This window comes from Abramis brama (assembly GCF_963993115.1).
Source record: "Abramis brama genome assembly, chromosome: 4".
NCBI classification, from domain to species: domain Eukaryota; kingdom Metazoa; phylum Chordata; class Actinopteri; order Cypriniformes; family Leuciscidae; genus Abramis; species Abramis brama.
Genome location: NC_139966.1, coordinates 55,923,751 through 55,948,655, shown reverse-complemented (window position 1 = coordinate 55,948,655; position 24,905 = coordinate 55,923,751). Strand labels below are relative to the sequence as shown.

Genomic DNA, 24,905 nt, shown 5'->3' with positions numbered 1-24,905 from the left:
ATCCCACTGACGCCCAAGAGGAAATTATTTCAAATATTTAGAGGAGTGTTCTTGATATATTTGTTGATCTAGATGTTTGCAGTAAGATTGGCTTCAGGTCTAATGGAGAGTTTTTAGATAACTAATCAAATATGGGAATCATAATTTCTCATACTGTCAAGATATCACAGTGACATCATCTGTGTTCACTGGGTTCAAAAGTTCACTTCAAGTGTGTAACTAGACGACTCCATTGACACTTTCTTTACGTCTTCATGAGGGTTTGCAGATGCTAGAGATCTACTGCCAGAAAACAGCCTTCATCAGATCCAAGTGTGAAGCATCTGCTCCAGTTTCTGTCGCTCTCAGTTTAATCACCAGAAAGTCATGAGTGCTCGATGATGTCAGCTGGTTATACTCATCCTTTCTTTATCTGTGTCTGTCTTCCAGCCGTGGCATAAGAACTGCTTTCGCTGTGCCAAATGTGGGAAGAGTTTGGAGTCGACCACTCAGACGGAGAAAGATGGAGAAATCTACTGCAAAGGTCAGCACTACATCCTAATGCAGAGTAATGCCGTTTAAATGGCCAGTGGTTATGATCAGGTCACACCTATTAAACAAACTGGATGAAGGGGTGGTATAATGCCTTTTCACAAGATGTAAAATAAGTCTCTGATGTCCCCAGAGTGTGTATGTGAAGTTTTAGCTCAAAATACCCCACAGATATTTTTATATAGCATGTTAAAATTGTTACTTTTTGAGGGTGAGCAAAAACGCACCGTTTTGTGTCTGTTCCTTTAAATGCAAATGAGCTGCTGCTCCCGGCACAGGGGGCGGAGCTTCAACAGCTTGCACTCACACTAGAGGTGGGCGATACTCCAAATTTTGGTATCGATCCGATACCAAGTAAATACAGGGCCAGTATCGCCGATATCGATACCGATACCAATACTTTTTAATTTTAAAAGCATGCACTTGAACTTGTATGCACTTTCCTGTGCTAGAGCAGTGTGTCATGATTTATGAGGTGAATGCATCATTAATATGCTAAATCTGAAAACGTTTTCATTACTACTAAATATTTTGTGATTTGTGCTCTCAACTCGCCTGTAATTATTAGTCAGTGACTTTTACAAAACTACCCTAATTATAGTAAAAGTACTATTGTACACTAGCCTACTGTTCAAAAGTTTGGGGTCTGTAAGATTTTTAATTCTCTTCTGCATTTATTTGATCAAAAATACAGTAAAAACTGTAATATTACAATTTAACATAGGCTATCTGTTTTCTGTCATACTAAACTGTAATTTATTCATTTGATCAAAGCGTAATTTTCGGCATCATTACTCCATGATGATAATTAATTTTGATATGCTGATTTACAGCTCAGAAAACATTTCTTATTATTATCAATGTTGAAAACAGTTTCATATTTTTTTGTGGAAACCATGATGCAGAATTATTTGATGAACCAAGTTGAAAGAACAGCATTTATATGAAGTAGATTTTTTTAACAGTGAAAAACCCTTGACTGTCACTTTTGATCAATTTAATGCATCGATCCTTGTTGAATAAAAATATTAATTTCATTAAAAAAAATCTTACTGTCCTCAACATTTTGAACCGTTATATACACTTTTGCTTTGTTTATTGCAAAATAACTCCCGATTGTTTCTCTGTCATCTAAGCAAGGCTTCGTTTCCCAAACCTGCCTGTGAGCTCAGTGAAGCACCAGCAACGAACGCTCTCTGTGATTGATTGGTTTCGTCTTGTATCCAGATGACTAGGAGAAAAAGTTCTATCCTACACAATTATCCGCTAACATTTGCTTATTTTTCCACTTAGAAGCTTATTTTACGCACTGAATTGCGTGCTAAATTAATAAAAATTACTGGTAAAAAAAAACACACATTTGGATCGATATTTTTATGTGAGGATCGATCCTTTTCGATACCACGTCAGTATCGAAGTATCGATATTTTAGGATCGATCCGCCCACCTCTAACTCACACAGACATGCACTGAAAATGTCAAAAACTTTTAGCCATTTATATTCAAACCGGAGTCAGACAATGATGGAGAGACTCAAGAAGTGACAACATGTAGAAGCAACAGGACATTGCTGAATGTTTAGTTGATGAATTTATGTAGCTTATGTGTAGTTATCTTCTAGTCATTGATTAGCATATTCTGTCTTGATAATCTATAAGTCGTGTTCCGGGGGCGGGTTTATGTAAATTCTAGGGTTGGTGATGTCACTAACCCGGGAGGAATGTGGTGTAGTCTCTACCAGCCGTTTGTTGTAGTCCTTAAAAAACTATTTCTTTAAAAGCAAATATCTCCCTTTGCTTTGAACTTTGAGCGTTGTAACTTTGCAGATGTTGTTTATGCTCAAACAGCAACATTACACACTAACTAAAGTTAGAAGAGTGAAATCATAATCAACCACCCCTTTAAGCATCATGACCAACTTCAAGCTTTTGAGACGGTGTTTGTCTGTCAGGATGATTCTCTGATTAACAAAGCAACGTCAAAACTTGAACCTGTATAACTAGAATACCAGGAAACTCTTGAAACAAGACACGAATCAGTCATGAGTTGCTGTAAAGATGTAACATGATGAAGACAATCTCTTCTCTCTTAACTCGTATAACATGTCGCTCTCTAATGAACTACATTCATGCTTAATTTCTTCTCTCTTTCTTTTTTTTTTTTAGCATGCTATGCAAAGAACTTCGGCCCTAAAGGATTTGGCTACGGTCAGGGAGCAGGAGCTCTGGTTCACGCTCAATGAGAGTCCTTTACTATTGTTCAAGAGGCTGTTACTAAATAAGTAATTTTGTTATATTTTCATGACAATTAACAGGGCTCAACAGTGCGAGCATTTTACTCGCATGTGCGAACTGTAAAATGTATTTAGGAGCACGAGTGTGAATAAAATGAAAATTAAATATCTTAAATGTCATTTTAAGAGGTCTTCAATTTGGGGATGGAAACCCAGCAATAAAGCCAAATGTGATGATTAAACTTCAAAAGGCAATGATTTTCACATTTTGGTTACACTTTATTTTAAGGTGACGTAGTTACATGTTACTACATGTACTACTTACTATAGTAATAACAGTAAATGATGCATAATTACATGTAATTAACCCTTAACCAAACCCTAACCGTAACTCTATAGTAAGTACGTGAAGCTAATTGATATGTACAGTATGTACGATGTAACTGTCACCTTAAAATAAAGTGTAACCTCACATTATAATCTGGACTAAAACATGGATTGAAAATATTCTGATTCTTTATTATTGTTCGGTAACACTTTACCTTGAGGTTCCGTTAGTTAATTCATTAATTAATGAACTAACAATGGAAAATTCTTCTAAAGCATTTATTAATCTTAGTTGATGTTAATTTTATGTACTAATGCATTATTAAAATCAAAAGTTGTATCTATTAATATTATTTTATGGACCTGAGCAAACAATGAACAGCTGTATTTTATTAACCAACGTTAACAAAGAATAACTACTGTAACAAATGTAGCTACTGCTCATTATTAATGTTAGTTAACGCATTAACTAACATTAACTAATGGGACCTTGTTGTAAAATGTTCTTTATTTTGCTTGTAAATGCTAAAAAAACATTATTTGATCAATTTGCATTGCAAATTTCCCCCCCACCAATTCTCATTACCGTAACGTAAAAACATAGATTTTTTTACTGCTTTATATTAAATACTTTATATTATTATAAATGGTTGATTTTAATTTAAAAACAAAATACGGTATTACAGTAATGAAAATGTCACAATCAATTTTTTCTAAGTTAATTTTCTTTATGCATGATATTCTTGATCCCTTTAACAAGATGTTAATTGTTCATAGTTTATTGTCCATTAAGATAAAGTCCAATAAGATAAAGACCATTAAGTTTTATATTTTCATAATTAAACACCCCCTCCCTCCAATTCTCATAACTATAATGTAAAACATTGATTTTTAACAATTTGTATCAATTTAAATACAATCTTTTTTCTGTAATACAAAAAATTCGGTATTACAGCAATGAAAATTTGGTAATGTCTTTCCCCCCCCCAAATAATAAATAATGGTCCATTTCCTTTATGCAAACTTTTTTTTCCCACCCTTTACTGGGTATTAATAGTTCATAGACTAGTACATTTTACAAGCATAAACATGTTCAATGTGAAATAAACACTTGTTTTCAGTGCGCTTTGATTGAAAACTACCGCACAGGCCTTTCAACCTTTGAATGTTTTATTAATAAAGCCATTAAAATTGAACCATGCCCAATAAGTTACATCTGAAGCAGAGTAGGGTGACGTCCTGATCTCAGCTGAGGCACTGGAGATGAGCATGTGCTTTTCACATGGTGGGAAAACAGCCGGCCAACAATATGTGAGTATCTTCCCTAAAAACAGTGTCACATGTATGAATGACCCAATCCGAAATATTACAGTACGGGGGGCCCATCGACTGCGTCCATGAGTGATGTCATCACAATGTGCCCTCTTGAGTTACAGCGTTTCTTACGTCTACTTCTCTGGCATTTACAATTTGTACATCCAGTGGTACAACAAACCCAGCAATGAAACATACAAAAGAAACCCTTTAGGTTGGATATTAATCAACGAGAATGGGACATTCAGATATAATACATCTGCAGAGCGCCGAGCGGCCGCAGGGACACGCAATAACGATATACACAATGGGTTTAAAATGTAAAAACAAACAAACAAAAGGATTTAAAAAAAAAAAAAAAACCCAGCTGCAAATACTGAACATTCATTATTTACAGATGGAGCGTCTCTGGGATGGCAGGGTGATCACATGCAGTGGAGACTTGCAAGGTCAAAGGTCTATACACAGCAGTGCCAGACGCCACTAAAAGCTACAGTCATACACTTGGATAATAGTCCATTTTTTTTCTGGCTTTTTGGTAAGATAAAAAAAATTAGGAGCAGCTTCAACTAACACGGACAAAATTAAAAAACGAACAAAAGTCACTCACAGAATAATGAATCTAGTTCATTTATGTACAGATGCACATTCTTTACATCAGTTCGTCCTGTCAGCTGTTGCAATGACAACAGGAAGAGGAAATGGAGGAGAGCAAAAGGGGGAGGAGCTTCCTCTTTACGTAAACGTGACGATCCCTCTGCGACGGTGGGAAAGCGAGCTTGTTTCTTCAGTAACAATGAGCAATAACAACAACAAAAAGATCAGTGCACTGTTTTAGGCAGACAAACATCATCGCCGCCACACAAAAAAAAAAAAAAAAAAAAATGGAAGAAGCCCATCTGGCGTGATAAACGCATATTCCATTAAGATCGTACAGCTATCAGGTCCACTTAATGGCTTTTCAACAGCATTTTTACCTTTAAATGTGTACACTTCCTAAAACTACATATACATAATAAATATCGAGGTTCACATACGAGCGTATTATTTCTTGTAAATTCGAAGGGCATCTGGGTCAATCCCATAAACCCGTCGAGAGCGTGTCCAGGTCACATTTCAACCCAAAATCAAGTATATTTTCATGAAACTGAAGATTGTTCTGCACCGTGACATTACTCAGCACATTTCTCCGGCAGCGCTCATTACCGTAATGCACCCAGGCAATTTTGTTTTAATTCTCATTGTAATACAGTATTTTAAAAATTGTTTCACAGCAAACAATGTAATACAATGATAAAAAAAAAAAAAAATTAGTATAATTTAAAGGCAGTATAATAAAAAATACTTTGCTGTTTAAATGATTACAGTAATGGGGAGGAGGTTTTTGTGCGTTACGGTAATGAGAACTATTAAACAGGATTCGTTTTGTTTAAGCAAAATACAATTTCTCATTTAATTCTTTGGATTTTAGGGTGAAATGTAACCCAGGTTCATGTTCTTGACACGTTTCGCAGGATTCTCCCATCTAAACTATTAAACATGCCGGAAATGTACATATATGATGAGTGTAAAAACTGAAGTGACGTAAAATGACTGCAACTCTTTGAAAAATACTATATAAATAGGTTAAAATAAATATGTTGTAAGTCACATTATTTAACGAGGGGCTCTCTCTAGACTTATGAATGTTTTTAGTCTATATGATTAATATCAAACCATCAGAACATTCATACAGAATCATGATCGGACAAATCAAGGCAGCTTAAAGGAATCATTCACCTAAAAAGGAAAAGTTCTGTCATAATTTACTAACCGCCACGTCGTTCCAAACCTGTATGCATATTTTTTGTGGAGAAACTTTGAAAAATCATCACGCAGCTCTTTTCCCGTTCAATGTATGGAAGAGAACAGCGTGAACATTCTTCTAAACATCTCCCTTTGTGTTTAAAGAGAGAAAGCTCAAAGCGAGAGCGAGCAAATAATGACAAAATTCACAGAATGATTCCGTAAAACCACAAACGCCACAGCGACTGCGAAGCTAGTTCTCATTCCTACGCACAGTTCCAGGTTGAACCAGGACTTCCGACCGATGAAGATCTGATATCACTTTAAAAGCAACAGAAAAGGGTCACAGGAAGAAAACAAAAGTGAAATAAAACGTAAGTCGATGTGCGAAAGAAACCAGAAACGTCTCTGCTGACCAATCGAGGAGAGTCTGTTGTACTGCATACACCCCTGAAGCCATTAAACTCCTCCTCTTCCTGTTCCCCGTCTATGGCAGGGGTGCAGGTGGAGTTGGTGGCGGTAACCAATAACAGCATGCGTATCCTGACTGGGTGAGGTTTGCAGTCTGAGTGAAGGATGGTCCCGGTGAGCAGCCTCTCCCCTCTTCTCCCTCTCGCTCACTCCTTCACTACACCAGCTGGTATCCTGAGCCGGACGTCTGGTCGTACTCTATTGTGTACTGAGAGGTCCAGTCTATGGCCACGGGCCGCAGCAGACCACAGCAGCGCAGCTCAAAGAAATCTATGAGGTTCCTCATACAGCCGTGACTGCACGGGAAAAACAGAGGAGCAGTGTCACTACTGGGAATCATACACATGAGTCTTTGGCTTAAAAACAACTTCACCAGAAACAACCATGGCTTCCTAAACAAATCTTGAGAAGTTCATAGTTTTGACTAAACTGCCAGACCACACTTCCTTCATGAATATTTCTCAGGTTCAACTATTTTTTTTAGATTATATACATTAGTCAATCATCATGCTGTGTCCCAAACAGTGTTATTTTTATTATGAAAAAAATTATATAAATATATTTTTTATATAAATATTTAGATTTAGCTTTTTTTTATATTTTCAGTTTAGCGTTTTAGTTTAATATTTTTTAGTAATTTTATGTGCTTTTGTCATTTTTATTAGTTTCTGTTCATTAAAAATATTTCTAAGTACTTTAATATTATTTCAGTTAGTAATTCTAATTTTCTCATCTAATATTTATATATTTTTTCAGCTTTATTTCAATTAACAAATGTTTTTAATAGTTTTAGTTTTCAAAAACAACTGGTTTAAAACCAATTCTTCCTACAGTTTTTCCTTCCTTTTTTTCTTCTTGAGTTTTGGTTAAATAGTTTATGAGTACTGAAAAAACCAAACCCAAAGCGATTTGTCATCATTAAACTATTATATTTTGGTAAAACATCGCCCATCATCCACCTTTTTTTCTATAGATATTAGCATCATATAAAGTCAATCCCATAATGGAAGACTTTTTTAATAACTACACACACATTCATTAATAATTTCTGAGGTAATTTATTTAATCTAATGGCATCTTTCTCTAAATTGCTGGCGTCTAAACAAGCACTAACAGAAACTTTTTTTGAAGTTACTAAGGGTATCTTATACTGTAGATTACATTCTACAGACTGGATTAATTTTGACTATGCAAACATCAATACGCTTGACAAATGAACCATTTGACATCGTCCTCTGTGTTCAGTGCTGTACAGATAAACTGCTGCCAGCTAAACCTGAAATGAGTTTAAAGGACTCACTTGAAAGGGCTCTCGATGGACGTGGCTGTAACTTTAAAGTGCTTATATCTTCTTGCGTTCATTCGCTCGTTTGTAGTGATGCCCAGAACAGCGATCTATCAAGAGACAGTCAAACAAGCAACATACACATCAAACCACAAATGCACACAAAACCTGTTCCAACATATGAATAAAATTAGACCATAAGGTATGTTATAGGATTTTGTGTCAAGACCATAGACTGTAAAAAAGACAGCATTTATTATGTCTAAAGCCCAAAGTATACTTAGTTTTTTTTTTGCATGCATGCATGCGTACAGTCGAACGTGTAGCTTTTTTTTTTAAAGTATACTCTATCTGATAGTGTGTGCAAACGCAGGCGGTCGACACATGCACTAAAGTTTTCAAAGTTGTCCAGTGTATTTTTCTCCAGAAGTTATGACGAATCAAAATGTCTTAGCCACAACTTTAGTTTAAAAGAGAACTATCTCATAACCCCCTCACACAAGCACTTGTCAATGCGAGCGTCTTTTGTTGTTGCAGTCTCTGGTATTTTGTTGTAGTTCTGTCTCTTTAGTTTAGATTTCTACTGTGTAACAACGGCCGGATCAGTGTTGCCACCTTGTGGAACAACTGATTAGTGCAAAACAAATGCGATGCGCATGTGCGACCTGTGCTTACAAAGAACATAAAAAATCAGGTGGCGCAAGTACAGAACACACACACTATTCTGGTGACGCAATTTGCATCACGCGCACTTTACACAGACCCTCGTGTACATGAAAAACCCGAAGTATACTTTGGGCTTAATGATGAGAAGTCTTCTCTAGACTTGAGCGTATCTCACCTGGTAGAGCTGGCACATGATGAGCACAGCGACCCACATGAAGTGAAACACACTGTTGAGAAACATCCAGAACATCCACGGCGAGCAGGTGGCGATCTGCGTGATGTAGTTCCAGAAGCCATCTTTAGTGTAGCTGGTAGCACAGTGAATACTCCAGTCTGCAGAAACAGTGGCGTATTAAGTCCAAAATAACTTTCAATGCATCAAGATTATAAATATGTATGCTACTAATGCAAAATCAATAGCAGCAGCAATTGAAAGGTGTTTATATTCATTTATCGTCACGTTGTTCGTACAAAACCATGCAAACTCAATTGTACTCACAGCAAATGCATCCGTATATCATCCAACAGATCATACACAACAGGAAGAATAGGTAGCCCATGAAGTAACGGTGGTTTCCACTTCCTGCCCGCAAACAATGAGGGAAAAAAAAAACCAGACAAATGAAAGGAATGATTCATACCCTTTCTTATTCTGCCTTTGGCTCAAATTAGTACTATGAGGTTTCTATTACGGGATGCAGCTTTCTTGACTATAGTGACTTTCCTGGGGGAACATTTGAGCAATCTGTGACTGTTCATTTTAATGTCAGGAGGAAGAGCGGTGAGGTTGGTGAAGGCCAGTGGGGAAAATGATGGAAAATCTGCACTTGGAAAACTCACCTACGCAGTTGCCTACCCAAGGGCAGTGGTGATCAAACTTGGCGATGCATCGGTTGCACACGGCGCAGTGTTTCGATCTGATGGGCTTCCGTATCTGTGGAGCACAGGTCGTAAGATGAGTGTTTTATGAGCGATGGAAACTGCAATGCAAATCAGACTGTTGGGTTATCAGCCGGCCAACGCACGAGACGACGAATGTGTTTTAGCAATTGTGTGCAGAATGGAAAAGTCATAATTACCAAACAGGTGCTGCAGAATATGCTGAGATCCAGACAGCCCGTTTCTGCCAATTCAACTATAGTCTAAATAGAGAGGACAAGAGAAACGAATGGAAAATGTAAGTGATGCTTTCTTGTGCATAAAGCATAGGTGTTCTGGATGAACTTTACTAGATGAACTCATTTGCAGTTAGAGATTTGACCTTTTTCTTCTGCTCCTCAGATGCTTTGATGATGCCGGGGTCAGACTTCCAGGACTTGCCAAAGTTATAGAAGAGAGCCAGGCTATTGAGCAGGAACGGCAGGTGGATGGTGACAAACGGGAGAAGTGTGGAGGGTTAAGGAAGTTTCATTTAATATCAAACAACAGGACTCGCAATATTTTGGGCCAATGAATTCCCAGGATCGTTTGTGATTACTTGATGAAAGTTTAAAAAAAAAATATTGTCAAAACTCAAGTCAAACTGATTTGAATGTATCGTTCAGACCAATTTGTGAACTGGTTCAAATGATTAAAGCGAAAAGAACCTATTCTAAAGAATGATTCAATCACAAAACAAAGACTGAATGTGGGAGTAATAACTAGTCGTCAGTCAATCTAACTTGTGAAGCTTTTAAAGGGATACTCCACTTTTTTTGGAAATAGGTTCATTTTACAACTCCCCCAGAGTTAAACTGTTGAGTTTTACCGTTTTCGAATCCATTCAGCCGATCTCCGGGTCTGGCGGAACCACTTTTAGCATAGCTTAGCATAGATCATTGAATCGGACAGGACCATTAGCATCTCTCTCAAAAAAATGACCAAAGAGTTTCGATATTTTTCCTATTTAAAACTTGACTCTTCTGTAGTTACATCGTGTATTAAGACCAACGGAAAATGAAAAGTTGCGATTTTCTAGGCTGATATGGCTAGGAACTAACGTAATAATCAAGAAACTTTGCTGCCGTACCATGAGTCCAGCAGGCGTAATGATATGACGCAGTGCCTGAAAATTGGTCTAATAGGTTAGACAAACTTAGTCCCGGTCACGTTGGAAGTTACCGAGCTGGGGACTATTTTCAGGCTCTGCGTCATATCATTACACCTGCTGGACTCATGGTATGGCAGCAAAGTTTCTTGATTATTACCTGATTATTACGCAGGAATGAGAGTATAGTTCCTAGCCATATCAGCCTAGAAAATCGCAACTTTTCATTTTCTGTCGGTCTTAGTACACGATGTAACTACAGAAGAGTCAAGTTTTAAATAGGAAAAATATCGAAACTCTTTGGTCATTTTTTTGAGAGAGATGCTAATGGTCCTGTCCGATTCAATGATCTATGCTAAGCTATGCTAAAAGTGGTAGCCTACCGCCAGACCCGGAGTTCGGCTGAATGGATTCGAAAACGGTTTAACTCTGGGGGAGTTGTAAAATGAGCCTATTTCCAAAAAAAGTGGAGTATCCCTTTAAGCAAATTCAAGATTCTTATAAAAAGTCGCAAGATTAGTTATTTCATGAAAATTACTTTCTATCTTACAAAAAAATCCCACAAGAATCTGATATATGAATTTTTGAATTGAGACTGAAACATTTCAGTGAATTATTCCATCAAAAAAAGTAACATTTCCTGTTTGACATCTGAAATGTAACACGAGTGCCTTCAACCAGAGAAAATGAAAGGACATGCCGTCTAAAAAGACACCCACAAATGCAGAAAATCTGTTTCTTCTGTAAGTGGGTCGGTGTTTTCGTTGAGCTGAGCTGCACACGGGCAACAATTACAGCAGGAAAAAAGCCCAATCCTCTGAGGAGATGCTCTATTGTTGGATGATAAGGGCGAGAGGGAAACGGATCCACCCAGAGCTCTTGATCTGATTTGAGCTGCAGGGTTTGAGTGCATTATTTCTATTCCTGAGCTCTGGAGACACACCTGGACACATGGCGGTTCTGTGCACACTAAACATTACTCCACACAAAGCACATTTCAGCAGCTTCACTCAATAAGCACATCCAGACATGAGTCACGTCTTGAGTGGTTCCTTCAAAAGAGGAGGAAATGCTTCAGCTTTGGGCAGAAATCCTATTTTCCTGCTGTTAAGAACTCGGCTTTCTTGTTTGTACTAGATCTCTCTCACACCACGGTGGGCGTCATGAACAGAATCTTATATCACCGTATGAGTAATTGTAATCACAGTGACCATTTATAGCACAATGTTGTTTTTGCTGGACATTTAACACAAAAAAAAGTGTTTATTTTTTATTAAATAACCATGTAGAAATGCCTGGTTTTTGGATATTCCTTTTTGATAAAACTGATGGACACCAACCAAAAGATACTCAATATTTTGAATTGCATTATTTTGCTAAACTTTTGTTTTGTCTCTCTCTCTCTCTCAATTCAATAGATATATCTAGCAGATATATAGTGTAGCATAATCTCACATTGACGAGACATTTCTAGCGTTGCACACTATATACTGTCAAGCCGTCCAGCCCTCCTCCCACCCACACAATATCACTTAAAGTGTCAATTCCACTACATTTATTGTGTGAGTCACTCCTGATTCCATGGAAAAATAGCCATATCCATGTTAAATCTGTCAAAGATGATGCATCTGCCGAGTTTCACAGTATGAAGCGTCAACCTAATGTCACCACACAACTTGAAACAAATCAGCTCCAGACAACCGTGAGTGAATTGTAGATATTTTCATCTCGGTTTATGTTGTTAAAAAAAAAAAAGTGCAAACGGACAAAATATTTCAGACACTGAAGCACTGCTCAACTTCCCATCTCTATCCTCGGTTGCTTTCATTAGGTGCATCACATCAAGAGAATGCTTAAATAAAGGTCTTGTGAGCTTCTCTACCACATTCAGACCTTTCAACATCGAAAAGTGAGATATAGCCGTATAAACTGGGTCAATTCAGTGACCCAGATTTAAGTTTCATGCAGGGAAAACAACAAAGACAGAAAAAGATGTTTTCAAACGAAGATGTTTGGTTTTCCTGCTGTGTCAGCGTTCTTATTCCGATGCTCATCGTTCCGATGAACAGATACACATTAGAGCTGCACGATTCTGGTGCAAATTATTAATCAAATTATTATTATTTTTTTAATAGAGATCACGATTCTTGCAAGAATTTGAAAAGAAAAACAAAATGACGTAATTTACTAGAGGTTCTGACAAAATGTTAGCAGCTGCAAGATATTTAAAAAAATATTGAATTAATTTGAATCAATTACTTAAAGAAAATTGGTTTGAATGGTGAAAGATGAAAGAATAAGACTTCACTTGTTTCATTAAACAGCATTTTTTAACAAATCTCTTGAATGAATGATTCAAAGAAAAATAAATCTTTAACAGTTGCTTGTCGCCACCTACTGGTGTAACGACGTCATTGATACAATGTTTATTTGACGCGTTGAGTTACTTTCAAAATGTGATTTGCTCTATTTTGGTCGCTACCGTAGACATCACTGTTTATATTCTAAGCATAATCTTTTATCTCAGTATTTCTGTGATAATTTGAATTATTGTAACAAAAATAGTGATACTGTTTCAAACCTATAAATGAAAACGGATCTCTCTGGATCAGCGGCAGCGCCAACGCAGATTTGAATGTTTGCCGTGACCGTACTTGTCAAAGGTTTAATAGACGAGTTGTCATTTAGGAACAAGATTGTGTGGGTGTTTTAATCAAGATCGAGATCGTGCCGCTCTAATAGACAAATGGATGCTTATGTAAGTCACTCTGGATAATACTGAATTTTTTGTAATACAATATTCCGATTAAGTGGATTGTATCAACTTATTTAGGTTGTATCATTCCATATTATGATCATCAAACTGACAGCACAGCAAGTGAAGAAAATGGAGCAACTGAAAAGGATATCGTTCCAGAACCAATAAAACCAGGTGATGTACATCCAGAACTTAGTGGCCATATAGATTCCCAGAGGAAGAGCGCTATGCATGGAGTGATCAAAGAAAGACCTAGAAACAGAGACGAAATCATTAGCCATGATGGTCCGCACTCACATCAGAATGCATTAAGAGCCTGAGCAGCACTACAGATGGCTATAAGGGCATGCACGTCATACTTGGAAAGGAACTGCACGACGAGCCACACCGCTGCATACATCACACCCTTGATGAGCCAAGAGTCAATGTCCAGATCGGCGATAAATCCCACCAACCAAATCACCATGAACGGAGTTCCCAACATCACCTTCTGCCTGAACTCCTGCGAACAGACACAGAAGTCAAAGTCTGGGGCCAGGTTCACAAAAATCTTCTGAAGAAACAGGTTAAGTACATTTTTTAAGTGTAATTCTCACATTTTTAAGCTCTCAAATCTCTTTTTTTTCTTTTCTGAAACTGATGGGGTCAAATCAAATGCCTCAAAGTTTGCGTTGCCTACGGATTAACGTAATAATCATAAGCGAGCACTTTTAATAAGCGAGCGAGTTTTAATGGCCCCCAGAATATTTTTATTTCCGAATAATATTTTTAACTGAATTTTATTCTTAAGAATCTTTTGTGAATCTAACTCCAGAGGCTTAAAAAACATAGTTAAAAAACGGCACTGACTTTTGGCAACTAGCGTCAACTCGTCCATCAGGGCAGAAATTGGTGTAAAAGTCATGTTGTGTTTTCCTGCCTCATTCAACATTCATTACAGTTTGACTTCTCCTTAATGTCAAGTGATTGCACAGGACAAGTTGCTTTACCTTGTCCATTTTGAGTCGTTTCAGGTACGAAGGGCTGTCGTAACCTTTGGCCTGTCTGGCCTCCTGCAGATGATTTATCATCCACACATTTTTCCTCTGTTTGGCCAGATCCAGCGGCGTCTCCCCCTGCCACCGACAAATATGATCAGATGTCATGTACACACATCATTTCAGTGTGCTGGTGTGGCCGTCTGGACTTTACCTTGATGTTCTGCGCATCGACGTTAGCATTGGCGTCCAGCAGCAGACTGATGACCGTAGTGTTTCCAGCCAGAACCGCCCAGTGCAGAGCCGTGTTCTTATGATATTTATCACCCAGATTCACAGACACATTAAACGTCAGCAACAGTCGTGTCGGGTCAACACTGCGGGAGAACGCAGAAGATCACACCTATTAGCTTTACATTTTAACAATGGCAAATGAAAACATTTCCTCTCGCTCACACACACACACACACACACACCTGTGCGTCCGATAAGCCGCCCACATCAAAGGGGTCATGCCATTCTGATCCATCATATCTACATCCTGGAGGACGACACATAAAAAACAAAATATAAAAGTAGGATCAGGCTGAGATCAAATGCTATGGGTTCATGTAATATCTTGCCTAGAGGTCAAACTGCTGTGGACAGAAATGTCATAAATGCCCCCTGCAGGCTGAGATGGACTAAGCAGGACAATAAGTATCATGTAATGAATCGATTATTTTACATTTTAATAAACAGTATTAAGTGACGAGGAGCACGTGTTCCCTGAACTTTAAATATTTAGCAGTGCATTGAGGGGCGCAATAAAAAACTATCAAATCATATGTTTTTCCTTAATAAAGGGATGCATGAAGACATTTATAACAAAAGTATTACATTTATTAGAATGTAAAAAGTAAACTAGGCTCTTAAATATTTCTGCTTCAAACTGTATTTAATAACCATGTAAATATTTATAGGCCTACTTTAAACTATATATAACTGTGCATATTTAATTAACATATTATTGTGCCAGTATTACTAAAATCTATATATTAAATGTGTTAAATAAAGTTCTTAGCCTTTCCTTCCTGTGATGGGTTCACCCAGACAGAAGCTCAAAGAGTTTATTGAATAAAATGCCAGATTCCGTTTATTTTGTCACCAATATACCAATTATAACAACCGGAAGAAAAACTCTATGCATAATGCATGACTCAAACGGGCCCGAAATACACTGGGACTCTTATTTTATGCTTAACTATTGCTGGATGTTGACCCAAAAAGATGCAGGAGATAAAATATGCACACTTACATCCATTTAGGCTATTCTTTGCCCTTAAATTGCATAAAACTTTATTCGCACACTAAAAACATTTTGCACACATCTTTTTTAATCGCAAACGCACATGAGTAGCAGTAGCACTGACGAACCCTGGATGAGACATTTCGTTGGTTACTTTATTTTCGTCATGTTTTCCTGGGTAGCTCCGCCCACACTGAAATCTCATTGGCTCACAATAGTGTTACGGTCTCGGACCTGTTAGCTCCTCCTCCTTTGCGGTTTGCCTGTTTGTTACGTCTCCCCTATAGGTGAGCGGAGCACAGGTGTGGCGTGTTGTGAGTGATTGCTCCAGGACCGCGTGTGTTTGTTTCCAGTATCCTGGGTGTTAAAAGCTCTCCAGACATGGTTGAAGGAGGCCGCCGCTTCTCCTTCTCTCCTGCACCGTTTTGCTGATTTTGTTTCCTTTTGCAAGACACTTCATACACCCTGATTGCATATGTTTTCGTTTCTTAAGTTTAACACTTACACTGACTTTATTTACTTTAAGTTGCTCATTCTTTATCTTTAATAAATATATTTTTGAAATCAAATAATCCGCGTGGTCTCCCCTCTCTGTTGCATAGGCCGGCACAGGCTGTATGTAACAATAGCTACAAATTAATCACAGGTATTCTGACGGGCTTTGGTTTTGATGAGACCAGCGTCACACAGAACGTTTTATGAGAAGGCTTTATATAAACAAGCGTACCTGTCCCTTGGCGATGAGGTAAGCCACAATAGAGGTGTGTCCAAACTGAGCGGCCAGGTGCACACAACTGCAACCCTCCCCATCGATGAGAGACGGATCCGCACCATACTTCATTAACTGCACCACCATGGAGAGATGGCCCTGTCTGAACGAGAGAGAGCTGACGAGGGTCATTCACAGACTAACCCTGTGCTTTATGATGTGAATTAATAAAACATCACACACTCTACATTACAGTATGCACAGTATGAATTTAATACCTCCATGACCTACCAATTTATATGAAATCTGCAGTATACAACAAATCTTATGCTCTTATGCTCTTTAGTATAAATATACTATTATAGTATTTTTTAAATATATTTTGAATTAGCTTTTTATATTTTCAGTTCATTTTAATTTTAGTTTAATTTATAGTAATATAATGTGCTTTTGTCCTTTTATTTTTATCTAGTTAGCTTTAACTTTTATTTCAACTTTTATTCGTTTTTGTATTTAATTTAATAATTCAACTTAAAGGGTAGTTCACCCAAAAATAAAAATAAAAGTCATTAATTACTCACCCTCATGTCGTTCCAAAGACTTTCGTAAGACTTTTGTTCATCTTCAAAACACAAATGAAGATCTTTTTGATGAAATTGAGTGATTTCTGTCCCTCCACTGACAGCTACGCAATTGACACTTCAAAAAGTTAAATAAAGAGATTGTAAAACGAATCCATATAAATTGAGCGGTTTAGTCCAAATTTTCGCCATAACTGATGTGTGAGTTGATGAAAGCTTATATGTGAATAAAAGCCTAAAATAAATCTGCTAATCATATAAAGCGATACTGTCTCTTCTGCAAATTTGGACTAAACCACTCGATTCAAATGGATTTGTTTTACGATCTCTTTATGCACTTTGTGTCAAAGAGGTAGTTGCGTCGCTGTCAACGGAGGACAGAAATCTGCCTGATTTAATTAAAATATCTTCATTTTGTGTTTCAATGATGAGTGAAAGTCTTACGGGTTTGGAACAACATGATGATTTTTTAATTTTGGGGTAAACTAACCCTTTAAACTTTAATTTCAGTTAGTTACAAAGGCAACATTTCTACTTTTCTAAAGTTTAAGTCTATCATCAAACATTTATATTTTATTTCAGCTTTATTTCCCTTACAGAAAATGCTTTTAATTTAGATTAAGTGAACAATAACACAGCACTGAATGTGCTCAAGTTGAGCTTCCATGTCCAGTCTGATGAATGAACCAGAAAGTTCAACAATATTTTAGTATATTATTAAATAGTTTGATAAATAGTTAGCAGTATATAGTGTTTGTTCTTCAATAAGTCACCTTGTAGCCCAGTGTAGTGGCGTAGAGTTGAGATCTCCTCCCAGCTGGTCAACTATGGCACCTTTAGATATGTAATGCCTATGAAGAGCAGACAGACAGCATTCAGGAGATGAGTGGACTTCTGAAGTGAGACATCTAGGCTTTATCATACAGCTAAATGTCTGTTACAAAAGAGAGCAGCGTAAAATGAATGACTGCGACAGAGCAGGCTCTCATTAAGATCTGCACACACACACCTATAATGGAAATAGGTTGTTCTTCTTTGCTCGTCTGAATGCTGAGAGTAATAACTCTATCTATTCCTCTGTGTATGTGGTGTCTTAATAACGGGAGGGAAATACTAGCTAGGAAAATCCTCAGATCCAGAAAAGGAAGGGGAATGTGTATACACACACAGATACGTACTTGACCAAGTCTATGCGGTTGTTAATTGCCGCCCAATGCAGGAGTGTGACATTTTCTTTATCCGGCTGACGCACGTCATATCCGGCATCCACCAGCTCACGGCAGCGCTCGAATATGCCATACCTGAACACACAAACAGCTCAAATTACACAATAATTTCATCCCTGAATAGTACAAACACAAAAACAAATGTACAGTGTTTTGCGTTCACTCACAATACCAAAACAGGACAGAACCAGGCGGCTCAATTGATGTCTTTTGGATGATTATTTATATATCTAGATGTTTCTGGGCAAGGGATATTTGCGTAGATGGATGTGTGTGTGTGTGTGTGTGTGGACTCACTGGGTGGCTTTGACGATGTCCCAAGTGCTGTAGTCGTCCACGTGGCTCTTGCGGCTAACGCTCTCGCTGTAGCCATGGTTATAGTGAGTCTGGGATTTAATTTCCTGTGGGAGAGAAACATAGTCAGTTCATCTCTATCATCTCTAGAGCAAACCGATAGAAGGATGACACAGAGGATTTTGGACACGACGTGTTTTATATACGGTCAGTCTCCATGGTGACATCTCTGATATCTCACTCAAACACACACACACACACACTGCTGAAATAAAACTGAAAGGTGCTTTTAAAAGGGCCGTATCCTGGAAAACAGGACTTTCTTGCTATTTTGAAATAGGAGTTTGATGTGTTGAGTGACAATGCAAATGGAAGTAGAAACGTAATTATGTTGTTAAAAAGTTGTAAAAAAATAAAATAAAAACTGATTAATTGATCAGCTCTCCTATTAGCATATTAACATGACCGCCCACATTTACACATAAAGCCCTTTCCAGTCCATGCTGACGTTAGCTAATCATAACAAACTGCTATTTATGCATCATCTTAAAAGTACAGCAGTAAAAACAGTCTGTTTAATACTCATATCATAATATCAGCAACAAAGCAGAAAATCTTTCTGACCTGTTTTTGTTTAAGAAACTTTGTTGAACATTATAATTAGACTAATACCCCTCAGACTGGCTCACAGGTCAGGGGGCGTTTGATGACCAGCAGATGTCCAGAAGCTTCGGCTCTATTGATTGGTGGGGAGGGTCTCTGTCTATTGTATTAAATGCCCAAGGGATGCTGATGTCCGATAGAAACCCCAGAAATGACCCGAGCCATTTTGACCCGAACCTTTATCTTTATCCTATACACCTTTCCAGAAACATTTTTTATTATTATTTATTAATTCTATTACATATTTTTTCTTGTATTTCCAGTGCTCAGAGATAACTCAACTACTGCAGCCCTGCCCCTTTTTTTATATCATTGTCTACTTTATAAATTCAGATTTTTAGCCCCAATCACAGATGATTGTCTCTCTGAATTAACATGCAAATCCAAAAATAAAATGTGACAACAACAACAACAAAAAATCTATGTATATAAAACCTTTCGTTTTAAACCAAAATAATAACCAAATACTAGGCCTATACTAACTTTCTAATTATAAACCACAATCATAGGAAAAATCGTCAATATAATATCAGACTAGTCGTTACTCTTCAGAAAAACACAGTTTACAGTTTTACACACCAGAAATTTTAATTAGATGTGTAAAAACAGTCAAATGAGATGCATTCTAACAAAAGCTTGAAACAGATGCAAAGAGCAAACAGAAAACACCCACAGGACACAGGGGAGTCCTGGCAAACACACCGAGCTCCCTCTGTGTGTGTGTGTGTGTGTGTGTGTGTGTGTGTGTCTCTGTGTGAGTGTGTCTCTGTGTGAGTGTGTGTGTCTCTGTGTGAGTGTGTCTCTGTGTGAGTGTGTCTCTGTGTGAGTGTGTCTCTGTGTGAGTGTGTGTGTCTCTGTGTGTGTGTGTGTGAGAGAGAGAGAGAGAGAGAGAGAGATGCCAGCTCAGCAGAGATGAGACACACACACACTAGCCAGAGATTCACATATAAAGATGACCGTATGCATTCATAATTGGTAGCATTTAATCCCTAAAATAAAAGTCTTCTATATGGAGCACTAAACAAATCCATTAGTGAAGCGTAACCAGCTGGACAGAGAAACACAGGTCAGTGATAAAGCCTTGTGTTTTATCAGCACAATCACGCTTCCAGCAAGAACCTGCACACTTGCACCCACAAACACTAAATATGAAGCCCTGTCTCTCCATGTGGGTCTGTAATTATTACCTTCATAACACTGGACATGTATTCAGTCTCTGTATGGAAGGCTGATCTGACACTCATTTGATCAACACAAAGATTCAGTGAGCAGTCACATGACCCCACACTTCCAGAGGAAACCCTAGTGAGATGATCTGAACGCCACAGTTTCCCTACAGCAAAGCATCCAGAACGAGGGAATCTGCGTGAACGGGATATAAATTAACATCCGAGTCAAATCTTCATTTCTAAACGGCTCTCCAAAAGGTCAGAGGTCAGTCCAACAGTAAGTGCATTGTACAAGTACTGAGTAAATCCATCACAATATACAGCCACCAAGCATAAAGCAGCTGGAAAAATGAAATAAGTCAAAAAATATATTGAATGTATAACTAACTACGATTTGACTATGGTAAATAAATATTGTCTTTACTGAATGATGCACACCGCATTTCCAATAATGCAGTGCGCTCAACAAATGAACCAGAGGCAATAACCACGAATTTGAACCTTTACTTGACTCACAATTGAATCGAGAGATTAAAAAAAAAAGACTAATTTTAACAAAAGCATTATTTTCATTATGATAACTGGATGCCACTCACCAAAATAAAATGTAAATGTACTAAGGTAATATGACAATGTTTTAAACATTATTTTTGATGGCCGATGACGGCCAATATTAATGATATTACACTATTTAATTTGCTTTAATTGCTGCAATTAAATTTAGATGTTAGATTAGAAATAATTGTTAAACGAATCAATATGGAAAAAAAAGTTTTAACTTGATTAAAAAAACCTCAAACTTTACACACAGTGACAGATGACATGAATATGTATATAAAGGATTTTAAGAAAAACTTATTGGATTGATTGAAAATGAATTAAATGCCAAATATCTGCTGATATATCAGCCATGCCGATATATCGTTCAACCACTATTCACATTATATTTTAAATATATACATATTGTCAGTACAGTATGCCATTTCTTTCAAAACCATGGTAATGCCATGGTAATAGTGACCTTACAGCAGGGTGGGCTGAACCGCTAGCAGATGTGCACTTAATCCACATCTATTACTCATACGCACAGCATTAGTGTTAATACAGGTTTCTATATTCCATTAGAGATCAGAGAAACAGATCTCATGAGCAATCCTGAGCTGAACGTCTCAGATCCTTCTTAATTCACAGTGATCAATCTGAAAGCACACTCCTGTTATATCACATGTAGAATTAGCAAAAGCAATAATGCTATGCTAGACATGCCACCAGTTCAGACCACCAAACAGAGCGACTCTGATAAAGCGAGCAGTTGGGAGATTTAGCAGCACCGGCAGGCCTGTAGAAAGGAGTTTGGTTGTTTCATTCAATATTTTTGTGCCTGGTTTCAGAACAGTTGGTCTAATTCAATACGGGCCTAATGTTCCTCCTGCCAGTGAGGAAACAAGTGCTTACAGCATCTGTGAGACCATGTGACACACACTGAGATGCTTGGCTTCCTATTACACTGTAAAAAGTGAAAATTGGATCAACTTAAAAAAATTACTTCAATTGGTAACACCTAAAGAAATGACGTTTTCTCAACTTAAATTATCACGTTTTTCACGATAAAACGTGATCATTTAAGTTGAGAAAACTTAATTTCTTTAGGTGTTACCAATTGAAGTAATTTTTTTAAGTTGATCCAACTGTTCACTTTTTACAGTGTACAGGAAGACATTTAGGCTGCGTTTACACTGCAATTCTTAATGTGCAGATCTGATCTCTTGACCATATCATCAGATTTTTTTGTCCCAGTCCGTTTACACTCACTTTAGACACGACTGGTATCCGATATCTGTGTAATCCCCGCACAAAATGAGTCTGTGATGATTCCTTTACTGTGCAACATGGTTGGCCCTCGGGTTTTGAATGGCCATGCTAAAATGATTTATATAATTCACGTTGATTATTTGCCAGCATGGATAAGTTAAAAGAAAATAAATCTAATTTTGGTGTTTACACGTATGCAACAAATTCCGATCTATGTCCAAATGGGAGTAAAAAAATGAAACATTTTGTGGCAGCTTAAGATCTTGCTCTGGAGAGCGTGTGCTTTATCAACAGCTTCTGTTAATGCGGTTAATTGCGCTGCCATTTCTATCTTTAGTTCATGTCAGTGTCCATAAAAACATGTCTGGACTGACCGTCAACAGCCATTATGAAATTATATTCACACAGTCAAGGCAATGCCACAGCTATGCATCACAGTAAAGGCCCATTCACACCAATTACAATAATAATAATACAGATATAGTTATAAAATTGTTAAAGAATAGCAGTCCACACCACAACTGTAACGATAACAACACGGTTAAACCAAATCGTTAAAATCACTTTCAGAGCGTTTTTTTTTTTTTTTTTCAGATTATGAAGAATAAAAGCATTGACAGCCAATCAGAATCCATCCTGCTTTTAATTTTCATCTCAGGATTAACATAAGGATTTTTTTTAATTTTTTTTTACAACTTAACTCAGAGTTAGTAACTTCTTGTTTGTAGTGTGATTTCACATTTCACACAAATGAAATCCCACCCACAATGCAGAAACGGGAAACGGAACAGCAGAAAAATGAAATGCCACAAAACTATATTTGTGACACACTTCTGACTAAAGCAGACACACACCTTCCCGTTGAGCCCTCTGAGCATCATCTGAGAGGAAACCTCAGGTCTGATGGGTGACTGTAAGGAACAGATGGCTGGCTCTTCACTATATGACTGCCGTCCACCCAGGTGACAACTGGACCCTGTCGACTTCCCACTGGTTAACAGCACTGATTAACTAAAGACAAATGCACAGACTGTGTCTTTCATAGCAGAGGGGTTTCTTTCTGTTCTGCTGGGATTTTCAGTCCAGTCACTGAGATAAGAGTTTATTATTTATTTTAAACAGAATTATTTTTATATTTGCTGTGTTTTTCTTTTTAAATCAGCAAAAGAGAACAATTCCTCACATGATAATAACCTTTTGATGATGCATCACAAGCCAAATCTTGAGGACAGCTAATCTATTTCTTTCTCTTGAACAGCCACATGCAAAACACCACCTCTATCATGGTTTCATGTTCTAGCCTCTAAATCAACCAGCTCATCCCACTGAACACCAGGGCACACACAGCAAACACACTAAAGATTACAAAGACATAATATTTGTAAAATAAGCATTCTTTGCACTTCTGTTATTACAATTTTATTATGCACTATGCCTTTGCAACCCTGCTCTACAGATATCAGCATAAGCATTGGTCATTTCAAAACCCATATCGGTCGACCACTAATTATTAATAACCTATAATATTAATACATTATGGCCTGGTTTCACAGACAGGGTTTAGATTAAGCCAGGATTAGGCCTTAGTTCAATTAGGGCATTTAAGTAGCTTTTTTTCAACATGCCTTAGAAAAAAAAATATTACTGATGTGCATCTTGACACAAAACAATGACCCTGACATATTTTAAGATATATCAGTGCATATGATATAAGAAACAAGTTGTTTTCAGTGAAGACAGCTCAAACATGCATTTTAATCTGGGACTAAGATTAAGCTTTCTGTGAAACCGGTCAAATATATAATTATAAACATTGCAATAAAAAGAATAGCTTAGGTCTGCTGAGACCAACAGGTCAGCGTGTGTTAGTATGACTTTAAGCCAGTTGCCACTCACTGAGACTACATGTGTGTGTGTGTGTGTGTGTGTGTGTGTGTGTGATCAGCTGTATGGTCAGTCTGCTTGAGCATGAATAATTCACAGCAGGAGGTCTCATATGAGCAAGCTGTCAGGAATACTACTAATGCACATATATGACTATAGTTCTTTCATGTGAAACTCGCCTGTTAATGCAAAGTCACAAATGAATCATTATACAAACATGCAAATCTCAAATAATAGCATTTATTAATGAATATATTTATGAAATTTACGAGCCTGCAAATAACTCACAACAATGACAGCTCTGAAGCAAATCTGTCACATTTGCGAAATAAACACCAAAAATACAGTCAAAAAGATTCAGACAGACAAATCTTTTTTCTGATAAAAAAATGCCCAAATTAATGTTCAAATCTGAAGGTAAATGGATGCAAATGATGATGATGTTTGTGAATGGTGTCTGTCATTTAGATGCAAACGCAGCACAACACACTGGGAATACTTCTATAATACCGTCATGTCACGTTTGTCATTGCACAATATGGAATAAATAAAGCACCCCTGCCTTAAAACGTGTGATTAGACGTGCGATGAAGCGAAAAACAAAAATAAAATCTATGGATATGAAAGGCTAACGTTAGCAGCAATGCTATTACGCAGCAGTGGGGGGGATTCAGCCCCTCTCCTTCATTGTGAGAAGTTAACAGTAGAAATAGCGCTTTTACTGGACGTGAAATCACTTCGGCTTCGTTTAGGATTGCTGCTGTGATGCAGCTGGATATACGCTGTATTTTTTACCTCGGGATGGAGGATCGGGACGCATCCAGCTTCTTTCTCAAATTCGTCCAGAGCGTCCGCCATCTTGCTGCTCGACCACGCGGAGCATCACGGGAAAAACATTTAGGGGGC

The 24,905-nt window shown here is 37.5% G+C and overlaps 2 protein-coding genes across 2 annotated transcripts in view; one reads left to right on the top strand and one right to left on the bottom strand.

Annotated features, from left to right (window-relative positions):
- The window catches only part of csrp2 (cysteine and glycine-rich protein 2), a 10,609-nt gene extending 5,830 nt beyond the window's left edge, over positions 1 to 4,779 (top strand). The window contains exons 5-6 of the mRNA XM_084111191.1: positions 430 to 523; positions 2,697 to 4,779. Coding sequence (XP_083967317.1) covers positions 430 to 523; positions 2,697 to 2,773 — 171 coding nt within the window. The 3' untranslated portion in view covers positions 2,774 to 4,779. The remainder of the gene's footprint in view (positions 1 to 429; positions 524 to 2,696) is intronic.
- Positions 4,244 to 24,905, bottom strand: zdhhc17 (zDHHC palmitoyltransferase 17). The gene is made up of 17 exons (XM_084111179.1): positions 24,795 to 24,905; positions 18,475 to 18,578; positions 18,130 to 18,252; positions 17,725 to 17,802; positions 16,389 to 16,533; positions 14,850 to 14,914; positions 14,588 to 14,750; positions 14,386 to 14,511; positions 13,756 to 13,898; positions 13,548 to 13,648; positions 9,874 to 9,998; positions 9,692 to 9,754; positions 9,453 to 9,546; positions 9,112 to 9,195; positions 8,788 to 8,945; positions 7,962 to 8,056; positions 4,244 to 6,957 (listed from the first exon to the last, which is right to left on the bottom strand). The coding sequence occupies exons 1-17, from the start codon at positions 24,855 to 24,857 to the stop codon at positions 6,819 to 6,821; spliced, it is 1,869 nt and encodes a 622-aa protein (XP_083967305.1). The 5' UTR covers positions 24,858 to 24,905; the 3' UTR covers positions 4,244 to 6,818.

Bases quoted from the DNA above. Each gene is read 5' to 3' on its own strand.
- zdhhc17 (XM_084111179.1), bottom strand. From the start codon at position 24,857: ATGGCGGACGCTCTGGACGAATTTGAGAAAGAAGCTGGATGCGTCCCG. The intron at 18,579-24,794 runs GTAAAAAATACA...TCTCTCCCACAG, and splicing joins TCCCGATCCTCCATCCCGAG to GAAATTAAATCCCAGACTCA. The intron at 8,946-9,111 runs GTGAGTACAATT...CTGTTTCTGCAG, and splicing joins GATATACGGATGCATTTGCT to ACTGGAGTATTCACTGTGCT.